Consider the following 25576-nt stretch of genomic DNA (forward strand, 5'->3'; position numbering starts at 1 on the left):
ACAGTTTTCTCCTAAATATATGACCTCCAAAAAGTGATTGACATGTCCAGGGGGCTCGACACTAGCGCTTTATGTTTCAGATCAATCAGCTCCCCACTCGCTGCAGCCTCCAGCTGCCTTCTGACCCTGCGCACTGTTGGGAAAAAGAAGTAAATTTTGAGAAAAGCGGAAGCCATTTCCTGGTAACAACTTTGTGTTAACAAAAGATGTCTCTTGGGAAGGCTGGTGTCCAGTCTTCCCTTTCCTGGATCGTCCTGCATAGCTCTGTCTCCTTGATCTGCAGGTGTTGAAACAGAACAGTAAAGTGACAGGCTCGTGCCAATGTAAGGTATAGGAGGTGTTTATGTAGTGTTATATTAACACATCTGAATGGGGAGAAGTCGCTGTGTGACTGTGTTAGAAGACCCTTAGCCCTGTTTCTAGGATCCAGCTGGTCTCAGGCATTACAGGCACCAGCCTTAGGCATAACCAGCACAGAGATCCTGCCAAAGCTCTGCTGGGTTCTGTCGGCCCGTGGCCAGGGCAGGAAGCCTGGGATGGACGCAGCCCCACCTCGCTTTTGCCTCGGCTTCGCACTAGCGAGGATGTAGGTGCAGACAGGTGCCATCATTTTGGGAAGGGCATAGAGGTGCTGGAGCAGGTTCAGAGGAGGCAACGGAGCGGGTGAAGAGTCAGGAGCACGGGTCCGATGAGGAGCTGCTGAGGGAGCTGGGGGTGTTCAGCCTGGAGCAGAGGAGGCTCAGGAGGACCTTATCACTTCCTACAACTACCTGAAAGGAGGTTGTAGTTAGGTGGGGGTCGGCCTCTTCTCCCAAGTAATAAGTGGCAGGTTGAGAGGAAATGGCTTCAAGGTGTGTCGGGGGAGGTTCAGATTGGGTATTAGGAGGAACTTCTCCACAGACAGGCTGATTAGACATTGGAATGGTGGTGGAGTTTCCGCCCCGGCAGGTGTTTAAGGATGTAACACTTAGTGCCATGATCTAGTTGACAAGCTGGTGCTCGGTCACCGGTCGAACCCGCCGATCCCAGCGGTCTCCTCCACCCTCATCGACCCTGCGACCTCGTGATACGCCCCCCGCTGAGGGGGGGCGGGTGTCACGTGCCCCCACACCCGCAGCGCCCAATAGGGAGGGCGGACCCGGCCACGTGATGAAGCGCGCGCGAACGGTCAAGAGGGAGGGCGGGGGGAGCCCCCCCCACCGCTCCCGGCGAGTCACGTGATGCGGCGCCGCTCTGCCCCCCCCAACCCCCTCCCGCCGTCGTCACGTGTGCGGGCGCCGCCGGCGGCGCGCGCGGCCCCGACGGCCGTGAGGGGCAGGGGCAGCGGCTGCGGCGGCGCCGGGGCGGGACCGCGGGGGCCGCGCCGCGCCCAGGGGCCGGGGGGAGCCCGCCAGGAGCCCGCCGGGACCTGCCGCGGGCACTGGGTGAGAGCAGCGGGCAGCGCGGGCCGAGCGGTCACCGCGGTGAGGGGCCGCGGGGGTGGCGGTGGCGGTGGCGGTGCCCGTGCGGAGCGGGAGGGAGAGGAGAGGGAGAGGGAGAGGGTCCTTCTCGCCTCAGCAGCGCTGCGGTGGGCACCCTCATCGCGCTCTGTCGCGCCGCCTGCGAGTTCCTCCCCGTAGCTCTCTGGGAGCCTCTTCCTGCATGTCCTTAACGCAGTGCGTGCTTAATGCGTTGTGTTCTTACAGCCTTCTGGCGGTTTGTTTGTTCATTCGTTTTTATTTTTCTGTTTCGTGATGCCTCGGTTCATCCTTCGCTTTCGTCGCCGGCTTCCCGAAGGCTGAGATATCGGGCTTGTTGGAAAAACAGAAACGCAAAGGAAAAACTCAGTGCTTTTTCGTTTCTCCTCACCGGGCTTTATATGAACTGCTAAAGCGTTTCCTCTGGTTTTTAGCGCGCTTCCTCCAAATTAAAGGAATATTCCTTTTTAAAGGAGATTGTAGAGTTCTAATTTAGAAAACTCTTCTCCTAAATTAAATATTGAAGGAATACTTGCTTTTTTTTTTTTTTTAAAAAAAAGCAACTCGCAGAGTTCTAATTTAGAAAGTCCAAATGACCCCTTTCAGAAAGCATGTTGTCCTCTATTGACGAAAAGTAAAATGGGCTTTAATCGTTCCAACACACTTTGAGATTACTAGAAGAAGGTACTTAACATCATAAATGGAAATGTGTTTGAAGCACGAAGTTTTTTAGGAAACACTTGGGAAGATGTTTGAAAGATGTATTCGTTCTTTAGAGCCTTAATATGATTGTTTACCTTTAAATGCCTATCTCTGTATGCATCAGATTGAAATATAGGTATTGCTTTAAAAGAGATGTCCTCAGTAAATAGCTTTGATAAGTTAGAGTAACGGCTCAGCATAAAAAAGAAAAAGCGTGTTGTGGTTGTAATTACAGTTTTGTTGTGGTGGGTGGATGCCTGAAATACTATTAAGGGTTGTTTCCTATGGGCAAAACAGTCACGTTTAATAGTGTTCACGTGTGTGGTGCTTTTTGCTTGCTAGTATTTCACTCAGGTGGTTGCTCGAAGGTCTGGTTGTCAGTCACTTTTTTCCTTCCTTGTATTGCTCATAAAAGGCATCCGAAAATAAATGCGGAGGTTCGAACCCGTGGGTTTTGCCATAGAAATCTTGCTTTATGTAAGGTCCAAGGAAAGTAAGTTAAGGCATGTGATTTCAGGGAGTGCAGTATCTTTTTGTTGGCGGGGGGAGAGCCTGAGTAACGTCATTTGGTTCACACCTCTGATTAATGTTAATAGTATATATTGTTTCCATGTTCTTTCTCAGTACTGAAATATGAGATTCAAAACAGCAAACAGACTGGAAAAAAACATGGGGAAGATTAGTGTTATGTCTGGGATTTAATTCTCCCTCAGTTGAGGTGTACTTCAAATTAAAAAAGGATTAAGTGTGCCAGTCACTTTGTGTTGTTCTAAAGCCAGATATCCAAGCTTTTGTGTTCTCACTGCTATTCATAATTCCCATAGACAATTAGGAGAAACGAAGGCCTGAGCCTGCAGTTTCCCTTTGTGCAGGAGTAGGTATGGCCAGCTGGAATAAACTGCAACACTGGAGCCTGAGGAAAGAGTGAAACAAACAAATGTGCAATTATGTTCAAACAATCAAAAGGGGATAATCTTTGAGGAGTTAACTATTGTTTTTTGTTCCGATGACAATTGGTACTGTGTGTCCGGTAGGATGTTGTGTTAGGCTATTGTTCTCTCCAGCATTGCTTTATTTAGCTGAACTATAAACTCTGTAGAACTTTATCTAAAATCATTTTAACGGAACAGTTTGTAGACACTGCCATTTTGGAGATCTTTTCAAGTCAGGGATCCGTGTTTGCCTGCATGCATCACTCAGAGTCGGCTTGCAGGCTTTTTATTTAGAAATCAAATTAGCGAGACGTTAAATGTGTAGGCAGCAGTTGAGCACAGAATTTTCGAGGGGCTTATGTCTCAGAAAGCATGTGACTTGTTTTAATTGTGAGCAGATGTAGATGTCTTTCCCCTAATGCTGGTGACTACTCCGAGGTCAGTTTCTTTTTTATCACAATATGTGGCCAGTTCAGTTTCTCTCTTTGTAAGTCATCCTTTCTTGCTTATTTTTAGCCTTGCTGAAGTTCAAGCAGTCCTCTCTGTTTCTGTTCCTGCTTGGATACCGGGGTTGTTGGATCCTTTTAGAGATGTCAGAGCCGTGAGAAGAGGTGCTGTTGATGTAAACTCCCTCTGCTGGTTAGTTCGGCAGCAGAAATGAAGCTTTGTGGTGTGCAATTGTTTACCACTGCATCATGCAGCAGAAATTAACAGTTGAGAAGTGACATAGAGTGTTTCTAAAAGCAACTAGAGCACTCAGTTTAAGCTCGGGAGTTTTATGCCTATAAGGCTTTTAATTGCAATCAGCCTAAAAGCTGTGTGTTGATAAGTGACAGATACTCCTTAAGTCCACTGCTGCCTTGTTGCATGCGGAATCTAAGCAATAGCTTGAGACCTAATATACTGAGACAGCTATTAGCATGCAGGTTAAAATCATTGCTAGTACATTTGCTGCTACACTGCACTTAAAAATTTCTCAGTTAAGGTGCAGTCCTTTGCACAGTGTGTGCAGGCCCAGGTGGTTATCAGGAAAAGCAAACAACTGTAGGTCTCTGACGCACTGCAGGAAGGGTGAGTGAAGGACGCTGGGTGTCTTTATTCTACTGCTTGCAGTGACAGGACTCCTGGATCATCAGCCTTTTGTAGCAAGGATTTGCCCAGAAGGAACTCTGGACATGCCTGTGTCATGCCTGGACATGTCTGCCCCCTCTGCTCCCTCCCAGATTCAGGCAAATGTTGAGGATGAAGTTTGGGTGGGATTGGTGTGAGAGGTCAATCACAGTATCAAAGAGTGTCTATTATTTTAGAAAGTATGTCTTAGAGGGTGCTACAGTCAATTTGATTTCAGTTTTGATAACACTGAGTTGCTTGCCTGACATCTCTATTTACAACCCTTTATTTAAAAAATAGATTCCCCAAATACTTTTCTCTTACTGTAGACTCTTTTTCCCCTCTTTCCTGTGTCCCCTGGAACTTTTATTGAAAAATGAGAAATTGGCTAAGGTTGTAGAGGAATGCATCTTTAGGGAGGAAAAGGTGGTGCTTATGCATCGGTTAGGCAATTACTTTCTGTGGAAAATAAGTAGCTGAATTAACTTTCTACACACAGCTAAAGTTAAGAAACAGTAGTCCGTGTGTAAGCCCCAGAACTCTCAAGTTTGTATGTTATTTCACTCGTTTAGACATAAGCATAAAGAAAAGTAGCTTCATTTGCTACTGTAGAAATGTTGCAACTGAGTGATGATGGGTATGCCAGCAAATGGTGAAATCTAAAGACAGTAGTTAATATCTCAAGAGGAGGGGAAAGGGATGTGTCTTTGGGGAGAAACAATATGTATTATGTTAAAGGTGAGAGAGGTTTTTTTGTTGTTTGGTTGGTTTAAGGATTTTTGTGACTCTTCTTTGGTTGCTAAACCTGGATAGGCTTTAGGATTGAGATTTATTAAAGAAACTAACCTGCCAGTGGCAGATAAGTTATCACTGAAAACCTTTTTGGGGAAATCCTTAAATAACTTTTTAGGATTGTAGGAACAGTTGAAATCGAACAATTGAAACAGCTGAAAATTACAGTATTGTTTTAGATAAAGCAGTGTTAACACCTGTTAAGTATTGTAAGGTCCTTCATCTGTGGATGGAGTTCATTGCTCATGTCTTCAACCTGGAAAGGCTTGTGTGCTTGAAACCTTTTAGCTGCCAGTATTAGTTCGTCTGACAAGATATCAGGTTGAGCTTTGAGGTATGGGAAATGCAGTGTAACTTGCTTAGGTTTTGGAAGTGCTTGGAAAGGTTTTGCCAAAGAAGTGGTTAACTGAGTCATGCAGAGGGGAAAAGAAGCCAAGTGGATTAAAGACCTAGTGCAAAGATCAGGAAGGGCAGCACATTTTAAACTGCTTCTCTTTAGAGAAGAATACGTTCTCAGAGTGCTGTAAAACTTGTTAATTTGCTAGGACATTCTCTATCAAAATAACATTTTGTCTTTGTGTCTTAAATTCACAGGGTATGTTCAAAATAACTTCAGAGAAAAAAATATTTTTAATATCCACTTCATGACACATTTGTGCGTTGTCAGTTGTATTTATATGAGGCAAATTAAATAGGTGAAGTCAGAAGGGACAATTACTTGGTCTGCTCAAAACAACAAGTCATTGCTGTTTCCTTATAATTGATTGGTGGTGTCATATGTTAAAAGATTTACCAAAGTGAGGTAACAAATCTTAGCAGCTAACTAGCCTGTGTTTGTAACTGGACTAGAAATTAAGAAGGCTTAAAAGCATTCAAATCTGTTTAGCTGTGTAGAATGTGCTGTGGTCTCAGCATCAGGTAGACTTTCAACAAATAAATTTGCCATCTGGAGGTTTCAGGTGTTTTCAAGACCTGCGTCAAATGTGAAATGTAGAGTGAAGTTGGGCTCTAAGTGAGAGAAGTGCCTGTAGAGCAGTGCTGGGTTTGTTGGATCCAGGCTATGAAATTTGATAAGGAAGCAACCCTGCCTGGGTTTTGTTTGTGTTGGGTTTTTTTTGTGGACATACTTCCACGGTGACTTTAGTGTTTCTCAAACTTTAAAAAAAAGTAATAATAATAATAATAAAACCAATAAACTCCTTTCTTCCAAAGATGTCCTGTTATTTCAGGAATGACTGATGGTGTTACATAGTTTTCTGAAGCCAAGTCTTGATTGTCAACACAGTTTTGAGAACCAAGTATCAGAAGCAAAGGGAAAGAGGCTCTCTTGGTGTTCTCGCTGTTGTCCATTTCTGATACCCAGGCATTATGAAGAAGTAGGCTGAACAGAGCAAAGAACAGAGGGATTGGGTTGCACTGGAGCAAACAAATGAAAAGGAGATAACTAAATGTTAATGAAAACATGCCATCTGGATAGAGACTGCATTTCTTACCTGTTACATGATTCTCCAGCTTTTTGGTTTTTACTGTTTTATTATGTGTCTTGTCACTGGCATTCTGTGGAATTCTCCACCTAGTGCTCTCCTGATTCACAAGACTTGCTGATACCCCTGAGCGTGGATCACAGGTTGTCAGAATCCCTTCAGGGTATGAGCCGAGCCATGTTACAGTTGTCATGTGCAGGATTGAATGCCTGGGTGAGTTCTCTGTTAGTGCTGACTGTCAGCTTTGCTCCTGAGCTGCTGCAGTTGTCCTGAGGAAACTGGGAAGAGGGAGCATTACAGAAGGATGGATTGTATACATCCGTGTTCATTGGAAAATGATCTCTATACCCAGATCTCTTATACCAATGTTTCCAGCTTTTAGTGAGATCCAGCATGTTTCTAAATAAGAGATTATGACAGTTTTACTTACTTTTCTCTGATATGTATCACTGCATAGTTGCACAGACTCATGAGTTTGCCTCATGCTTTCCTGCTCTGACAAATATTTTTTGACCATAATAAGAGCTTTTGATTGTACAAGAGATGGCAGATTTAGGTCATGTGCACAACAGCTCCAGCCTCATTTTTATTTACAGGTTTCACATATATGTCAATTCTTGCTTACATGGCATATATAAGTTGTAGGGATATAAAAAATTTCATAACTGAAATTTTATAAATTTGAATTCCAACTGAAATCACCTCTGAAAATTCCCTCAGAATTCCACTCGGCCACCAGTGGATATTTGCTAGATAACAAATTTTTAGTAAGTTTGCTTGTAGAACAGCAGATGTTCAGTTATACTGAATACAGTTTACTTCAATACTCTGCTAAGAAAAGGTCTGTTCTTCCAGTGACCTACTAGTGACTTGCTTTTTGTTCACCTAAATACATGGAAATATAATTATGTATTTCATACAGAACAGGGTGTTTACTCTTAGAACCACCTGTCTTTTTTTCCATATAAAGGAATTTACCTTGTCGCCTGTTGATAAAAGTGCAAAATATGCTTTTTTAATCGGCTTTTTTTTTTCGTTTTTGTTACAGCAATGTCATCCTGCTGATAGGACCCTCATGACACACAGCAGCATCATGGTGGATGTAGGCAAGTGGCCAATATTTACCTTACTGTCACCTCAAGAAATAGCATCCATTCGGAAGGCGTGTGTGTTTGGAACATCGGCCAACGAAGCTATTTACATAACGCACAGTGATGAGGTGAGGCTGCAGTCAGGTGGGAAATGTACTCTACAACTACTTGTTTTCAGAGTCCACTGAATATTTGTAAATGAACAGCTTCTCAAAATTGATTGAAATTTTGTGTGAAATTTGCGGTTTTCAAAACATGCCGGATGTAATGTTTAATAGTACGGTTCCTGCAAATAAAAAGCCTGACTTCCAGGCCTGCATGAATCTGAATAATTCAGATCCATCAGTTAACTTTCAAAATGTCCTAATGCTGACTCCTGTAGTTGTTAATTTTCACGTGGGAAGTTTTTGGCCCCTGACGGTCTATGGTAAAACTGTCCCCAGTTTGTGAAGACCTGGGTATTACCACATCTGTGCATACCTGAGTGTGAATTGTTAGAAGTGAATATTCCTTTGTTTTTCAGGTATTTGTTTTTGGACTGAATTGCAGTAATTGTTTGGGAACTGGAGATAATCAGAGCACGATAGTACCAAAGAAATTAGAAGCCTTATGTGGAAAGAAGATCTCCAGTCTCAGTTATGGAAGTGGACCCCATGTTGTACTTTGTACTGAAGGTAGAAAATTAACCTTGAGTATAGAAACATAAGTTAATTATTTTAAGTTTCCACTTGCATTTAACAGGAACGGATTGAGGTGTAATTGTATTAACTTGTTAACTGGGTAATGTACACTAAGGGGCTCTGATGAGTCTTAAGTGGATCTAAGTGGATTTTGTAGTAGGTTGCACTTGTAGCATTTCACTCTGTCATTTATGATATACTCTGTTTTACATATGCACTTTCATTTCCACAATAAATCTAGAGGTTATACTGTGATATAGGTATAAAAGAAAGTATATAATTTTTTTAGCATACAGATGATTCTTGTAATAGTTTCACTATTTCTTAACGTCCATTCACTTTCATCTTGGTGTTTGCTGATATCTTAGAATTTTGTATTAATTTCCTTGGAATTTTTTTGGTGGTTTTCATCACAAATATTTTTGCAGATGGTGAAGTGTATGCTTGGGGACATAATGGTTACAGCCAGCTTGGAAATGGCACAACCAATCAGGGCATTACTCCTGTTCAAGTTTGCACAAATCTGTTAATAAAGAAAGTGGTGGAAGTAGCTTGTGGCTCTCATCATTCCATGGCGCTGTCATTGGATGGGGACGTAAGTTGAAATCTGTTCGAATCTCTTAATTTCCTTCTTGAAGTGAATAGTGTAGGTGACCTTGCAGTTTGAACTTGTCTGTACAGGGTAGTTACAAACATTACCTTTTCTCCTGCTGCCTCAAACTGGGGTGTCCTGTTCTTCAGAGCAGACTTAAAAAAACCTAAAAAACCCCCCCAAAACCCCTAAACAAACCCAAAACGAAAAACAAAACAAAAAAACCACAACCTACCAAACCCCAACCACAAAAACAAGGGAATAAAAGCTAAGTAAACCTTATGTCTTTTGTCTGCTGTATGTCTCACAGGGTGAGACTGGAAAGCTGTGCCGCTTACTGGTGAAAGAATGGTTCGTAAGGTGAAAAATGTAATTTATTTGCTTGCAGTTCTGTTAGTTAAGGGGTAAATTGAATTTTTTGTATTTACTGGTTAGCATTTAGTTGGTTTCTTGCAGTATTCATGATTTGTAGACTGGTACTGCAAAAGAATGTTGCTCTCCACACCTCCAAGTACCTTTGTGTGTACTTGGAAGAGCACTTGGTTTATATCCAAGTCTGCTTTATGCTGTTCGTTTACGTGCCTTAAGGATATGTGTCATGGGAAACACACTTAGTTTCCAGTAAGTCATAGTCATATTTGACCAATGTGGGTTGCATGTTACTTCACAGAGGAAAATCTGGTTTCAGCTCTGCATTAACAAAAGAGGAGTTCTAATTTTAAAACCTTCTGACAGTGAAAATGGAAACTACAGTTCTTTTCATTATGGTAATCTGAGCGTGTCTGTGTTATGGTTCAGTATGGAATGATAGTGCAACAGTAATACAAGTGTTTTAAGGGTAGGAAAGAGAGATTGAGTTAATTTAAGTGGTCTGTGTTTTATTTGAAAGAAGAGCCTAGCTTGGGAAAGATTTTGTGCTGTCATGTTTGACTGGTTAAACTATAAAATTTGGTGAGTATGCAGGAAGGGGAACGTGTTCATGTGTAAGTTATACTAGTGATGCCAGCTGCTGTGTGGTAGCTGCCTGTGATGGCCATGCTGTCTCTTTTAATAGATGTAACATGCTGGAAATCTGTGGAAGTGGGGAAGTTTCTTTGTGTTTACTGTGGAGTTGATATTTGCAGCTTACTTGCCATCGTGATTAGTTAATGTATTCTAAATCCATCCCTAGCATGCCTTGCAGTAACTTAGTCTGTTTGTGCTCTGTTTTATCTGTACCAGAATTGATTACACTGAAAGCAGCAAAATGTGTTAAGCAGATTTATTTACAGAAAGATTTGACTGCAAAAAACCCTGTGACTTGATATTATGTGAAGCCTCAGAGAGACATTGAAGTTGAAAGTATTTGTGGAAATACTTGACATAATTGGTTAGGACAGTTAGCGGCGTTTTAATGCAGTGCAAATTTAAAAGAATATTTTAATGATAGAACTAAAGGACTGCAGACATTCATGCTTCTCTGAGAGGGGAAACTGATTAGTTCTTTGGCATTTTGATCTACATTCTGGGATTCTCTACCTCAGTATTTTCTGTTATTTAAATTGACGTCTTTTACAGAGCATCTTCAAATATTCAGTAGGAATCAAAGATCCAGCAATTAGAAGTAACAGAAAGCAAAGGACTAATGCTTTCTTTAGTTCATATTACACATGGTAAATGAGTTGGGTTGGTGGGCGGGTTTTTTCTTCTTGTCTTTGGTGGGTTGGGGTTTATTTGGTGGCAATGGAGGTGTTTGTTTTTATTTACTGACTTTTGGGTTGGTGTTGCAGTAAGCAGGTAGCTTCTGGCACTAAGGGATGTGCCACAAGGCAGACTTTTGAACTGGGTGAGGCACGAGAGAATGAACTATCAAAAACTGTTTTGTGCCAAGCTGTGGGTGTGTATGGATGTAATAAAAACTGAAGGCAGTTTTGTACTGGAAGCATAAAGCTATACGGTTTTTTTTATAGCAAACTACTTTCCTGTATTCTTGACTTGCAGATGAAAGGAAACAATATTTTTGTTTGTGTTAGTATTAGTTTGCCACTGGAAACTTTAAACTGACAGAGATAGTGCTTTTTTGTGTACAAGAATGTAGCTACTGTGAAACATGGGCTGACAAGTCCATCTTCTTTCACAGCTCTTGAAAGGTGTAGAAAAGGTATGGTAAATGTCCAACAATAACCTGGTTTAGAGTTCTGTGAAGAAAATGAAACTCTAAATTGGGGAGTTCAGCTTGTCTGGGAACCAAATGACATTCCTTTTTCCAGTATCATGAAATTATGAAGACAATCACTGTGTTTTTGTCTCACAGTCTGAGTAATATTTAATATGGAAATATGTTCTGTTTGGTTTTTGTTGTGCTCAGATGCTCTGATTGTGTAGCAAGAAGCTGAAAAAAGTGCTATATTCATATTTGGTAGATCAGTTTTATTGCTGTTTATAATTTTCAGCTGTTGAAAATTAAGCATTTCAGCTTATTAAATAGGATAGTTTACCCAATCTTATGCTGACTCCAGGAAGATTATCATCTATTGCTATCATTAGTATTACTGAGGCTTAAACTGTGTGGTTTTGTTTGGTTGTTTTTTTGGACAGCTGTATGCTTGGGGCTATAACAACTGCGGTCAAGTTGGATCTGGATCTACGGCAAACCAGCCGACTCCTCGCCGAGTTTCAAACTGTTTGCAGGGTAAAATTGTAGTTGGCATTGCTTGTGGTCAGACCTCCTCCATGGCTGTAGTAAACAATGGTGAGGTAAGCACTGCTGCTGCGTTCTCACGTTCTCTGTTACCTGAACTTGTCGAGTTAGTGTCTGAATATGGAGGAATGCTGACATCGAGTGCTCAAATGAGAGTTGTATTGGCAGAGTTAGGCTGATAACTTCTGTGAGACCAGTTTAAGGAAAATGCTGGAATTAACTGGAGATGCTGTCTTTAAACATTACTTCTTATGGCAAAAACTGTATTGGAACACAGTTCTTACGAAGTCTGCAACAGCAAGAATTTGAGCAGTTGCATTAAGCATGTCTGTCTTCATACTTCAAATGATTATTTAACATAAATAACGTTAAATTAATTTGTTATGTTAACTTCATTTTTTTTTTTTTAAAGCGTGCACAATTAAACAGTTAATTTTTCTGCAACAGTATGCTGACTGATCTTGGGTTTTAAACACATTGCTTAGTTGCCAGCATCAAAACTAGGCTTTTGAACATTGCCCTAGTATTGTGCAACTCTTTCATTTCAAATAAGTTTATGATGCTGTCTTGCTTCTAGGTATGAACCTCAATTTTACTACACATCACCAAACTGAGTGTAGCATCTCTTGGGGAATGGAAGGACTGTAAAAGTCCCTGAGGTTAAGATGAGTTTTTTTCATTGCACATAATTTGTCATGATTTGTCCACCAAAGGAGAAGTTAAACTGGTGACTTCAGTTTAAACTAATCAGCTGATCAGAATAACTAAATTCACATTCTCTTAAGAAAAAAAAGTAATAAGGAGAAAGGATGGTGTAAAAGTTAACTAAAGTGCTGATGCTGTGGGAGAGATTTTGAAGTAAGTTTATTCCAGAATTCCTATTACTTGAAAGGCATGTACTTTAGACAGCTTCTTTAAAAGGTGAGTGCAGGGTTGAAAAGTTGAATGCATTCAGTCATTGCAGTATATTTAACATCTTTCAGCCTTCTCTGTATTGCTCTTGAAATAGCATGCGCTTGATACTAAGTCTTAAATGTTCTGTAGTCCTGGAGAAGAGTGGCTGAATTTTGTTTTCCTTTTGCCATCAGGTTTATGGCTGGGGTTACAATGGCAATGGCCAGCTGGGGCTGGGAAACAACGGCAATCAACTCACACCCTGCAGAGTGGCAGCGCTGCATAGTGTGTGCGTGCTCCAGGTATGTCTGACATGGACATGAAAATGCATTCCTGCTGCTAGCTTCCGCTGAAACCATATCTTTGGAATATTATACCTGCCTCTAGACTTTGCAGTTCAAATAGGGAGTTTTTTTTTAGCTGTTAGGAATTATATTTTGCTTATAAAAAGTGCAAGTAAGCTGTAAAATCTGCTGTTGTAAATGCCTGGAAAGATTTAAAGTTAGCTAGTGTAACCATGAGTAAATTATTCAAGGGATACAAAGTGCATCTTTGTTACAAAGCTGAATGACGCAGCTAGGTAAAGACAAGAAGGGTAACAAAATGTTCAAATTGGGTTCTGTGTCAGTATTAGTCGTTCAAAAGTGAGGGGAGAAGGAAGGTAAGAGTCATGAGTGTGGGTTTGATTGTTTGGTGGTTGGGTTTAGTTTGGTTTGGTTGGATTTCTTGGGTTTTTAGTAAGGTTCTGTGGAGTTGCCTGTGATATTTTGGGTTGAAGGGTTGTTGGCTGTTGAACTGCAGCTCTCATAGTTAGAGTATTCATACTGTACAATATTCAAAATATATAACACTGAAAGTATTTCACAGTATTGAAAGATGAGATGAAGTTCTGTTCCTTGTATGAAGAGTCAGCAACTGAAAGTAACTAGCGGCTAAGAAGACTTTGCCAGAATACAGTAAATTATTTGGGGTTAATCAATTAAATAAATGAAGTTGTGACTTTTCCAGTGCCTACAGCTAACATACTTGGTGTTAGCTTTAAGTACTGAGAAGTAACACTGTGTAGCACTGAGTGAAGAGTGCCTGAGATACTTTTAACATGGCCTGAAGTAATGGGGGCGATAATTTTGTTTCTCATCTGTTTTGTTTAGTAGTAACGCTTCTACATTTACTTACAGATTGCCTGTGGCTATGCGCACACACTAGCACTAACAGATGAGGGTTTGCTCTATGCCTGGGGAGCTAACACTTATGGGCAGCTGGGAACTGGCAATAAAAGTAACCAGCTAAGCCCGGTGCAGATCATGATGGAAAAAGAAAGGTAATCTTGCTGAAGCTGTTTCTGGATTGATAAGTCTGAGCATGTTATGCGGTCTCTAGTACTGGAAACACGCATGTGAAGGACTTGGTAGATTGTTTTTCTATTGTTAATGTTAAAAGCGTAGGAAAGGACGATAACTTAATGTTTATAATAGACTGAGTGCTTTTTTCTGTCTCTAATGATCACTGAACGTAAGCATACTTTGTATCTTGATACTGAAAGATAATGATGACTGTTAGGCTGTTCTGTATATAGTTCCTTTGGTTAAAAATCTGGAGCTATGAACTCAATAAGCCAAGATGTTAACTTGTATTGAGGCTTATGTTAAAAAAAAATGAGGGGGGAAGGAAGCAGCAGCTTTGTAAGAAATGACATGTGAGGAAAAACAATTTTTGAAAGGCTGGCAGTAGCCACCCATGAAAACACAACTCAGTTTGCAAGGTTGCTTGAGCTAAGGACAGTTAATACTACTTTTGATCAGTAGTACCAGTTAGTAGTTTGTAGTTTTTTAGTGCCCTAGATTCATAAAAGAATGAGACTAACCCTTGTCAACCCTCATTCAGCACTCTTATTATGCTCATGATTGGGATAACTCTTCTGCTGTTCACCTGCAAACATGGACCTCAGTCCCATTCTCGAGTCCTTGTGTATACCTCTAGATTAATGTACCTTGGCTTGCAAACATATCTAGTCTATAAATCTCTTGACTTGTAATCTCAAAACAATTCTGATTGTTTTTTCTCCTCCATTTCTGAACTGTCTTTCTGGGAATTCATTCCTGTTTTATGTTGTTTCTCCCACTTAAGGTAAAGTTAAAAGGTACACAGTACTGGGAGTGTTTAAGAGCTTAAAAATGGGGGGTGGGGAAGAAGAAAGGAACCAACACAATAGAAGCCACTATTGTGGTGCAGCTTTTTTTTTCTGTGAAAGAACTGACACTAATGAAACAAAATGAAATATTCTTTAAAAAAACAATGGGAGAGAAATGCATATGTTTGCAGATAGATCAACTTTGTTCTCTTGGTGATTTATTTCATGAGTGAGCTAAGGAGAACTGTTGCATTTAGTATTGTCTGTGAACTCAAGCATGGGATTATAGTAAAACTGGCATTTGTTCAATGACTGAAGGAGGGAGAAAATACCATAGAACTTCTGCTTGGAATCTGAGGGAGAGAGAAATCGCTTGAACTTACTCGTCCTGCTTGACTTGGCTCCCTTGGAAACAGTGCTATAAGTGGATGAGCTGTCATTTCCCATGAAACGTGTTACTGCTGCTTCTCCTAATCTTTTTATTTATGTAACTCTTTTGTCTCTTATATTGAATGTTGGTGACAGTTCCTCAGTAAGTGGCATTTGGTGCTGTCCTGAAGAATACTCCACATATAGCTTGTAAGGAACTTTTAGACTTAATTTTTTATTTGCTTGGAAGGAACAGCTGTGAAGGTCAGCTTCCTGAATTTTGATGTTAAGTGTACGCTTAACGTGTTACCCTGTACATGTACTGTAGCTAAACTGTATGTGTACCATAAGTGTGTTATAATAGTACATGTTCTGCTATACTTCTAAAGTGTAGTACAGTTACTCTAAAAAGAAGAATCTGTTCTGCTAAGGAAAGAAAGTTTGGGGAAGGAAGTAGTTTAGGTAGATAGCTATGATGGAAAATTAATTGTCATTAAAATAGGTACTCTGTGATGTCTCTTGCAGAGATGCTGAAAGGTCTTAATGTTGCATAGAGGTGAAGTTGATAATAGCGTAAAACAACTGATTAGTCTTCTGTCTCTGGCAGAAATTGATACATATACTGAAAGTGATATAGATTCTTTCTGTGTTTTGTCTTGAAATAATTTTTGTACTTAAAATGTAGACTTTGTGCTAAAGTTTTTTGCCTAAAAATATAACTTCATGGACATTATTCTGTAAAGGAACAAATATTTCAATATGTATATTCTTAGGCTGCTTGGAAAGCCTTTTATTTTTCCAGGTTGATCTGTTTTCTGGCACAAAAGCATGAAATTCTCTGAATTTTTACTGTGGAGAAAAAACAGGAAAGCATAGCTTTTGTTTTGAACTAACACTGGAACCTCCCAGTGTTTTGCTTATCATGTGAACAGAAACACTGGCATTGTCCTTAGGCTATTTTAGTTGGAGTTGTTTCTTCTCAGTTCTTGTAGTGTTTCAGGTAGCAAGACAGGGATTGCTTGAGCAACAGAACAGAATAGATAAATGAGTGTCAGCACCCCTAATATTTGAAGGGGCTCTGTGAGGTAGGTGAAAAGACTAATAGACTTTATTTAAAAAAGAACCATGGCTCTTCAAGGATGTGGAGTTAGATGTGTGTATTCACCCCTCCTCAAAGGAAGCACTGCCTGTGTTCATGCTGAATTTCAGTGTTGAGGAAGGGGAACTTAACAGCAAAATAAGAAGTTAGAAATATGGGCAGTGGGTGAGATCTCTGCCTATCTACAGAAATCAAATTAAAAGGGGAGCAGAAAGTATTTATTGGAAAATACATCAGAACTTAATCTCAAAATGAGAGAGTTTTTACCGTGTCTGTTTGAAAGAAGTTCTGGAAAGTGCTCAGTGACGATCTAAGTAGTATAACTTCCCTGATATTCTTTCCTAACTGGAAGTTTCATAAAGTCCATAAGCATTTTTTATTGAGAGTGTGTCTGATATGTGCTGGTTTTAAGGGGAAAAAACAAAACTCGTTTTTCTTCATCCCTTTCCCATGGTCATGAAAGAATGGGAGTAAGTCAGCTGATGAGAATGACATAATTAAAGCAATATCTGATTACAATAACATCTACAAGCAATCTGAAAATATCATTGTGTGTTTTTTAATATGTGTTCAAACAGTATGACATTGCTGCAGGACAGAAAAACAAGTACGGGATTATAGATGTTGTAGTTTGGCTGTTATTTTGGTGAGGCATTTGGAAAGTCACTTGATTCTGTACCTGTAAGTGTCTTACCAGGTTTCTTCTGTTTACAGGGTTGTGGAGATTGCAGCCTGCCACTCTGCTCACACGTCAGCTGCCAAGACCCAGAGTGGCCAGGTGTACATGTGGGGCCAGTGCCGAGGGCAGTCCGTGACCTTCCCCCACCTCACTCACTTTGCCTGCACTGACGATGTGTTTGCTTGCTTTGCTACCCCTGCTGTTATGTGGCGTCTGCTGTCAGTAGGTGAGCTCCAGCTCCCACATGGCAGCCAGTGCTGTGTCCAGCTCCCACATGGCAGCCAGTGCTGTGTCCATTTTAGTGGTTAGTACAGGATACCACCGTCCAAGCTTGCTCGGCCCCGGCAGATGAACCTCAGGATTAAAGGGTGGGCTCAGCTCAGCGCACACTGTGTCTCACCTAAAAAATCCACTGCGCAGGCTCGAAAGGTAAAGACCCTTCCCAAATCTTCGTTTGCGAAGACTGGCCATACATACAGGATACCTCTTCTGTGGCAGGTTGCTGTTTCAAGGAGGACTGGCAGCTAGTTTGTTTTTTTTTTTCTTCTAAAGAAAACAGTCTGTTTTGGCAGCTAAGGATCCAGAGTAGGGTTAACAAGACTGTTTGCCGGTATACATCAGTAGTGAACCCTGTTTTTTCCTTGCACCTTGAATGTTGTGTATTCCCTACATTTGAGCTGTTTGACCTTCAACTCAGGACTGGGAAGGAATCTTGGATCATTAAACATGCTGCTAATTCTTACTTGACCCCAAATATGCTATAAATCTCTTAGCTTGGATTTCCTGGAAAACATGAGGGTGTTTTTGTGTTCAAAACATAAAGATGTTTCATCTTAGATCAGCCACTTCAGTTCATAAGATCATTTAGGAGATCCAATCTGTTTTCATGTTGACAACAGATCCTAATTTTGTTAGTCCCTGTACAAAATTGTTTTTGTGGAGGGATGGATCACATCCTAAGTAACTTTTCTCTCCATACTCAGACTTTATCATTGTGTGTAGCTTTTCCTAACCCAACTTCTGTCTTAATTTCTCATTTAGCATGTTATCATGTTTGTAGAGGTCCAGGTAACAGCATCCCATCTGTGGAGGAAAACGCAATAGTTTTACTAAAGAGAGAGAAGATTTGCTTGGAGCAATCTGCTTCTGAGTAAATCTAAGTCCTGTTTTATCCCATTTCTCACTTTCTCCATTCTCTAATCCTCTGCAATATGTGTTAGTCTTGCTCTCTGTAGAGGTCTGAGCGTTGTTCAGTCTATTACCTTTTGCTAATAGTGAGGGCTGCTTAAATGACATCTCCCCAGTTTCAGTACCTTTCAAGTTCTTGGTTTTTATGAATTACTCCCAGACTGAGTATAACCAGCTGTTTGAGTTCTGTTACCTGCGTTTTGACACCTCTTGCCCTTTGGGGATTCTTCCCTATTTACTTTGATAATCTTACTTATTGAATATTTAAATCAAAGGCATTAATTATGGGGGCATTTTTAATCTCCGTTTTCCATATGCTTGTTTTCCTTCCTCGGCTTTTTAGTAATAGAGATTGAAAAACTCCTCTTTTCTCTTGTTTTGTTTTTTTTTAATGGTGTTTTGTTTTCTTAGCAAGAGCTAACTCTGTCTAAAGGTTATTGTTTTACTTCCAGCTATGGTAGCTCTGCCAAAAAAATTAGTCAGTCAGGATTGTCTGTGGTGAAGTACAAATCTGCAGCCTTTTTTCAGGACTGAACTTAAGGTATTTGGAGTGAAAGTTGATCTGCATAGCTTAAGCTAAGCTGATGACCTAGAAAAAAAAAGATCACATGAGCAAATGGAGAGGGATTGGAGCATGGTTTAGTTAGCCCAGATGAGATGCAGCTTCTGTGGACGATTCAGGTAAATCAGAGGAGTGTATGGTCTTTTGTGGCACAGATGTAACTTGTCAGTTCTGAGGAGTTTGTTACAGCAGTATTTCTTTTTTTAAACACTATTTAGCTAATGGTGAAGAGCAATTTGTGGATTTTATATGGATGAACAGTGTGCAGTGCTGTGGGACACATGAGACACAGACCACATCCCAGGATAGTGGAAATCCATTTGTTTTTCTTTTCCATCCTGTACTTCTTAGAAACCATGTGTCTTGAAACACATTTTTAAGATGCATCAGCAAAAGCTTCAAATAATGGATTAAATTTGGTTTTCTAAAACTTCAGAGTTCTTGATTTACCAGAAGTCTTAGGCAACTTGTGCTGCAACTCTTGTATGATTTCTAGAGACAGAGTGGGGCCTCTGTTGGACCACTGCCATAGGCCTTAATAGAGAGAACTGTGATATCTCAGCTTTAATCCCTTTAATTCCACTTCCAAAATTGCTGAGGTCCTGTGTCCTTGGTTGTACCAAGAACACAGTGTCTACTGTCTCTTCAACAGCACTGCTGTTGTATTTTGTGTTTTCATAGCTGAATAATAAACTGAGTAAATGGTGTCAGTGGTAGTTCATGTTAACAAGCCCTGGCAAGCACCTTACCAACCTGCAGGCTGTGTGCAGTCTGCCAGCACAAGGAAGTGACCAAGTGGTGACAAGTTTTCTTACTTTTTAGGCTCAACTCGCACCGTGTCAGTGCAGCAGGAGTGCTGTACCCCATGTCCCAAGTGAGTTCAGGTGATATTGCAGACTCCCACAAGCAGCAGTGTGAAGATTAAGTCCTAGAGCCGAGTTTGCAGGTAGCAGCGCTAGCACGGAGCTGCCCAGAGGCTGGAAATTTCACGGCTGGTGCCCATGTGGAGAACAAGTTCTCCGGGTGCTTTCCTTGGTGCTGCGCTACATCTGTGCAATGGGATGGAATGAGAACTGCTGCCTGTAGCTGTTGTGGAGCAGCCCTTCCCAACAGGGAATGCTGTTGGATTAATTCATTCTTCCCATTTTGTCACTTGAGCCAGTGGAGCCCTGACACTGACCTGTTTTCCTTGATGTGCTCTTAGAGTAGTTGCTAGCTTTAGTTAGTGATGTGTGTGTTCCATTTAGGATGCTTAACATGTTGTTTTCTTTTTTAAATTGTTTCTGTAGAGCATGAAGACTTTTTAACAGTAGCAGAGTCTCTGAAGAAAGAGTTCGACAGCCCGGAAACCTCAGATCTAAAGTTCCGTGTGGATGGAAAGTACATCTATGTCCACAAAGCTGTTCTGAAAATCAGGTAGTGGTCATGTTTTGCAGCTCTTATTTGTACAGAATAACCTCTTATATCGCATCTTAGGGGGAGAAAAAAAGTAAGGGGTAGGGTGGGACCCCTTAAACCTGTCATGTGTAGCATCTGTGCATCCATAATCACTTTAAATGAAGTGACTATAAAAGGAGCGGTCCACATTCATTTTTCACTGACCCTGTTTGTTTTTCCCAGGATAATAAATTCTGTTAAGTTGGTCTGATTGCAAATGTATACATGGATGTTTCTGTAGCATAGACAAAATAAGAGTTTTATCTTAATGCATAACAAAGTCCATAGTTTTAGGAATGAAAATGTGGACTGCTGTCTGTGATGGGTTATGGTAAAAATCTGTGAATATGACAGTGCCCCAAATACGTATGTAACATTCATGTGTTTGTATAACAGTGTTCCAGATGATGTCTTTGTCTCCTAGGTGTGAACACTTCAGAACAATGTTCCAGTCATACTGGAATGAGGATATGAAGGAAGTGATAGAAATAGACCAGTTTTCTTATCCTGTGTATCGTGCCTTTCTTGAGTACTTGTATACAGACAGTGTTGACCTTCCACCTGAAGATGCAATAGGTATTGCTTACAGTCCAATTATATTAGAAAGCAGCATCTAGAAAAACTGAGACAGGGAATGCAGAATAAGAGTATAAACATAGGCTTCTAGTCTAGCCTATAATGCATTTTACTGGTGATTAATTAAGCTGTCTTTAAAAGACTCTTGTAGCAAACTTAATACAGCAAAAGTGGTGCACATTAAAGAATAAACTATGAGCAACTTTTTCAAGTTTGGCAGAGAAACTATTTCTCTGGGTTAAAATACTTACATATTTAAATTGAGTCAATTATTGTTTGACATAATTATCAAATAATTTCAATAAATCTAATGGGAAAACTTGTACAGCAGAGCAAGTACAGCAAGATGTAATTCAAGCCCATATTTTGATATTAGTAGTGTTTTATTCATGTTGTGGTGCCTGTTCTGTGACACTGTTGCAAGCATTAGGTATGCAGATCAGAGGAACAGCTCTCATGCTTACAGAGATTAACAGGATTGCGGTGTGAGGTTATAAAAGGCCTTTCTTTGTGTGTAGTGTACATTTTCTGAGTAGTGACCTGCTTGCAAAAATCACATTATAGAGATTCAGAGCTTTGCACACAGAATACAAATGCAGTCTGTACCCTGGGAGCATAAATTGTTGCTGAAAGACCAGAGATCATTACATCTAACTGATACAGTGGTGTTTTAATTGCAGGGCTTTTGGATTTGGCTACGTCGTACTGTGAAAACAGACTGAAAAAACTGTGTCAGCACATCATCAAGAGAGGAATTACTGTGGAAAATGCATTTTCGTTGCTCTCTGCTGCTGTGAGATATGATGCAGAGGTAAACTTCTAAAGTTCAATCTGTTAAATAGGTGGCTGGTTTCTGACTTAAACTATGGATAAAGGCAGCCAGTTACGTTTTCATATAAACTCCCTCACTCACTGTCAGGTAATGCTATTTGCCACTTTCAGAATTTGAAAATGTTGGACTTCTGAAAACTGTGTTTGCCATGAGAGATGTATCTTAATTTTTCCCCGTAAACCAGTTCTGAGAAGATGAGCTAGTACACAGATATTTCTGAGGATAAAAACAGTAACTCTGAAACAAGGGAAGGGTTTGAATATAAAGGAAAACACTATGAAAAGCAGACTTGTAAAGCCTTCAAGTTACTTATTTGTAAGGCTGTGTGTTGTGTGTGATGACAGATGATGGTAGGTTGGGGATTGGGTGCATTTGGTTTTTTTTTTTTTTTTGGTTGGTGGGATGTTTTTTTGTTGGCTTTTTTTGTTTTGTTTAGCTACAGTCAAATACAGTTCCAGTTTTCTCTGTCTGCTAATGACGTGTCAAACTAAGAACTGCTTCATGGGCCTTACAAATGTTGAAGAGGGAGGAACAGTGTGTGGAAAGGGGGGGGGGAAGGCTGGTGGAACTTCCCTACTGCGTGATGTCTGACTTCACTACTAGACCACTAACATACAGCTTTGAAAACTAATGGGGAAGTATGCCAGGGCTTGCTTTGGCTATTTGTGTTCAGTGTGGTATCTGTGCATTGTGTTGGCAACTTTGTGATTGGTTGGTTTTTAACTTGCTACGTATGCTTATAAAGCAGTTTTTTTGGTACTCAGTAAATCAACTCATTGCTTTTTCTTGTATTCAGTATCAAGCAAATGGCATGCAGGTTGCCCTAACTTATTTCAGAGTCTTGCAGTGTGTTGCTTGTTTGATATATCTTACCCAAAGGGCTGTGTTAGTGTCTGTTGTGCCTTAAGCTCTGCTTTGAATAATGATGTCTTTGGTGGGAGTTCATCAAAAGTAGAAGACTGGCATACTTTAGCCTCAAGATTGTTTGCAGGGCAGATCTTCAGTTTGTGATTGATTCTGCTTGTAAAGGATATAAGGAATCCAGTTACTATGCTTTGTCTGTACCTCACTAGCTAAATGAAATTAAAAATCAAGTGAAAAGTATAGACCTAAATACTGCTTCCAGGAGAGAATGGGTGACCCTGAGGGGTTGGGCTTTTATAAAAAAGCTGGTTTTACATGCTGTAGTGTTAGCTGGGGACTTGAAATTGCTTGAGTGATGTAGTTCATTCAAGGGAGTGTGGGCCTGGAAGACAACAGTTAAAAGAAGCTGCTTCACTGATTTTAAAATACCTCCATGACGTGAAACTCTCCTACACTTTCTTTTGGTGACTGACTGAAGTGACTATCATTAGGTCAGGGCTAGCTTTTAAAATAATCCTTAGCTGTGCCTTTATTCACCAAAGTCTATATTAAGTACAGTTTACTGGGAGTGCATTCATCTGCAAATGAATTTCAACCTTTTTTTTAATACAGAACTTTAAATTTTCCAGAGTTACTTACTAATACTACAATAATTCTGTTTATTGTATGCTTCTGTTGCATTGACTTGGAATATGAATTTTTTTAATAAAGCAGTGCAAAATATTCTGATGTGTATGATGTAATTTTCTTTAAAATGCTAGTTAATTCTGTTATTAAAAAAAATACAAAACATCAGTGTTCAGTTCTAATAAGCTTGTCTTTTTTTGTTGCACAGATGCCACACAAGTCAAGATCTGCAGCTTCAGAATGCCTGGTTTTAGGCCAGGATATATTTTTATATTATTGTTGTGTCAAGAACTCCCACTAGCACACACAGTTGCTGTAGCTTTCAGTATTGACCTTAAGTGAAAACATGATTAGTCTCTCATACCTCATGTGGCTTAAAGAGCTCTGCAAATTTGTTATGCCTTCCTGCAGTGCCCAGTCTGCTGAGCTGCTGAGGAAGGGTGTGTTCTCACATACAGAGTACTGGTCCTACAAATGTTTAAGAAAGAAATGTGAACGGTGTGGGCAATTCCCCTTTTGTAAGGGCTGCAGTGTCCTCCTTATAACAGCTTAGATCTACATCACAGAGTAGATTCCTTCTCAAAAGAGGACTTGGAAATATTCAGTCTGAGTGGGAAGTGTCCTGTGGTCGACCTTATATTGACAGTGACTTGTGTTAAGACATCCTTTTGGTCTGACATCACGTGGGTGCACTTATGGTTGTGAGGCTTTTTGCCATGTAGCTTCAAGGCTCTAGTTAAGCCCTTAGCGAAGTGGGAGGTCAAGCAACCCTACAGAAACATTTGAGTTTATATTATGGAATGAAAGAGTTGAATTTTTTCTTCATCCACAGTCTTCATTATATATCATTACCCTGAGATCTTCTATTTGTATTGGAGTTTAATAGCTGTTACTGAATGCAGATGAAAATCTTCAAGTGGGAGAACTTAAAATATATATTGCTCGAAACAGCTGATTTTTTTGACTGCATTATATAGTAAGAACCAGATTTTGGTTACTTCCCCTTCTAACTGCATTTACATAGTGACATGGATGGGTAGAATTATTATTTTCTGTTGCATTTATGTAGTGACTGTTTGGGGAGCAAACCATTGAGAGCCACTGGGTTAATGCTTGTCCAGTTCTCTGCAAAAATAAAGCATATATATGGGCACTTGTGCCTGAGTGAAATTTTCTGTGATGAAAACAAAGAGAATAACACTTTTTTTTTTTTTCCCCTGTTTAGGACCTAGAGGAATTCTGCTTTAAGTTTTGTGTCAATCATTTGACAGAAGTGACACAAACTACAGCATTTTGGCAAATGGATGGTCCACTGCTAAAGGAATTCATTGCTAAAGCCAGTAAATGTGGAGCCTTTAAGAACTGACATGAGGCTGTAAGTTACGGTGCTGGTAGGGAGGTTTTTTGCAGTTACAGCAGGATGCCATAAGTGTACGGGTACAGCAAGCATTACGTGGTCTCTTGCACCAGAAGATGTGAAAGGCCACAGTGAAAACAAATATTTTCAGTGCTCCAGAGCGAAGTGATGTAAAAATATCAAGCAAAAAATATTCACCTTCGTTTAACCAAGTTGGGATGGTGGAACCAGCTCAAGATTTGAGACAGGAAATGCTGCGGTATGCAAAGGATACTGGCCGGTGTTACGGACTTACCTTTCTAGCCTAGGAAATCTCAGTTCTAGCACTGCCTGCTCCTGTGTTCAGTTTACGTTTGGGGGTCGGAGCCACTGAATGATGTCACTTAAATCATTAACTCCCTGGGATTATAGAGAAGCAAATGGCATGGTTATTTCTTACTGCATTTGCATGATATTGAATGAATTGACCATTTGCTGTGTGTAATTAACCAAGTGTATCCAGTGCTTAAAGTGTGCAAAAATAATGTATCCTCAAAGCTTAGGCAAGTGACTTTGAGGAAAGGAGTTACTAGCAAAACTAATTGGGAGTAAATCTCTATATTTGGGTATATTTTAATATAAGTTGTAATATGTACTTTGTGTAATCTGTTCAAGCAATATTTATAATGCTTAATGGAAATAATTCCCTCTTCAGTGACTTCAGATTACATTGGTTCCCTCAGAGGGGAAGGGATATACTGTACTGAAAGTTGGGTGGGATTTTGCTTTTAAGTACTGTCTAAACTTAAACTATATGTAATAAAATTTAATTTTTTTTTTGTACCTGTTCACTAGCAAACTAATTTAGACTTTGAAGAATGTTGCAAGCTTTTTGTGTTACATACTGTATAAATTGCTTTATTTAAAAAAAAAACGTAAACCCAACAAAACAACAAAGGAAAACCCCCCAACAAACAAAAACCATAGACAAACTAACCCTTCATGCTATATTACTGAATCTTGCTGATTTCACTGTACTTGACAATACCTGTGATTTTGATTTCAGAATTGAGCAAATTTGTTTGTAGGCTCTAATTTAGACCTCAGTGATTGCCATCTATGGATCTGATTTTTTTCATTAAGTCATCCATATGTGACTGTAACCCTACAGCAGGTATGTATGGACATACACACCTACTGTTCTCATCGTGTATTTTTAATAACAGAGCTCCACGTTAGTGCACTTTTGTTTTAGGGGGGCGTTTTCTAGGCAGAATTGCTCTGAGTGCCACTTGAGTCCTGGGCTTGGGCAGCAAGCTGGTGGTGTTTCTAGGCCCAGACAGGCAGCAGGCCTGAAGTGTATAAGCAATTAAAATTACTAGTATTTTGTTCTGTGGGGCACAGCTAATAGTTCAAGAGCTTGTTTTGAACGTTGTTCTGTGCTTATTGATACCCACTGTCC

At 40.2% G+C, this 25576-nt stretch overlaps 1 protein-coding gene across 4 annotated transcripts; it reads left to right on the forward strand.

Moving 5' to 3' along the window:
- Positions 1-1351: 1351 nt before the first annotated feature.
- RCBTB1 (RCC1 and BTB domain containing protein 1) lies at positions 1352-25055 on the forward strand. Of its 4 annotated transcripts, none has more exons than XM_032679876.1 (12): positions 1352-1424; positions 7526-7696; positions 8092-8242; positions 8677-8843; positions 11418-11576; positions 12609-12716; positions 13593-13735; positions 16728-16918; positions 19732-19858; positions 20304-20455; positions 21136-21266; positions 24004-25055. In XM_032679876.1, the coding sequence occupies exons 2-12, from the start codon at positions 7553-7555 to the stop codon at positions 24142-24144; spliced, it is 1614 nt and encodes a 537-aa protein (XP_032535767.1). In that variant the 5' UTR covers positions 1352-1424; positions 7526-7552; the 3' UTR covers positions 24145-25055. The 4 variants fall into 4 exon arrangements, with proteins under 4 accessions (XP_032535767.1, XP_032535769.1, XP_032535770.1 ...); XM_032679877.1 differs by lacking the exon at positions 1352-1424 and adding an exon at positions 3712-3730; XM_032679878.1 differs by lacking the exons at positions 21136-21266; positions 24004-25055 and having other exon boundaries at positions 1372-1424; positions 20284-20392.
- The last annotated feature ends 521 nt before the right edge of the window (positions 25056-25576 follow it).

This window comes from Chiroxiphia lanceolata, chromosome 2 (assembly GCF_009829145.1).
Source record: "Chiroxiphia lanceolata isolate bChiLan1 chromosome 2, bChiLan1.pri, whole genome shotgun sequence".
In the NCBI taxonomy this organism is placed as follows: Eukaryota; Metazoa; Chordata; class Aves; order Passeriformes; family Pipridae; genus Chiroxiphia; species Chiroxiphia lanceolata.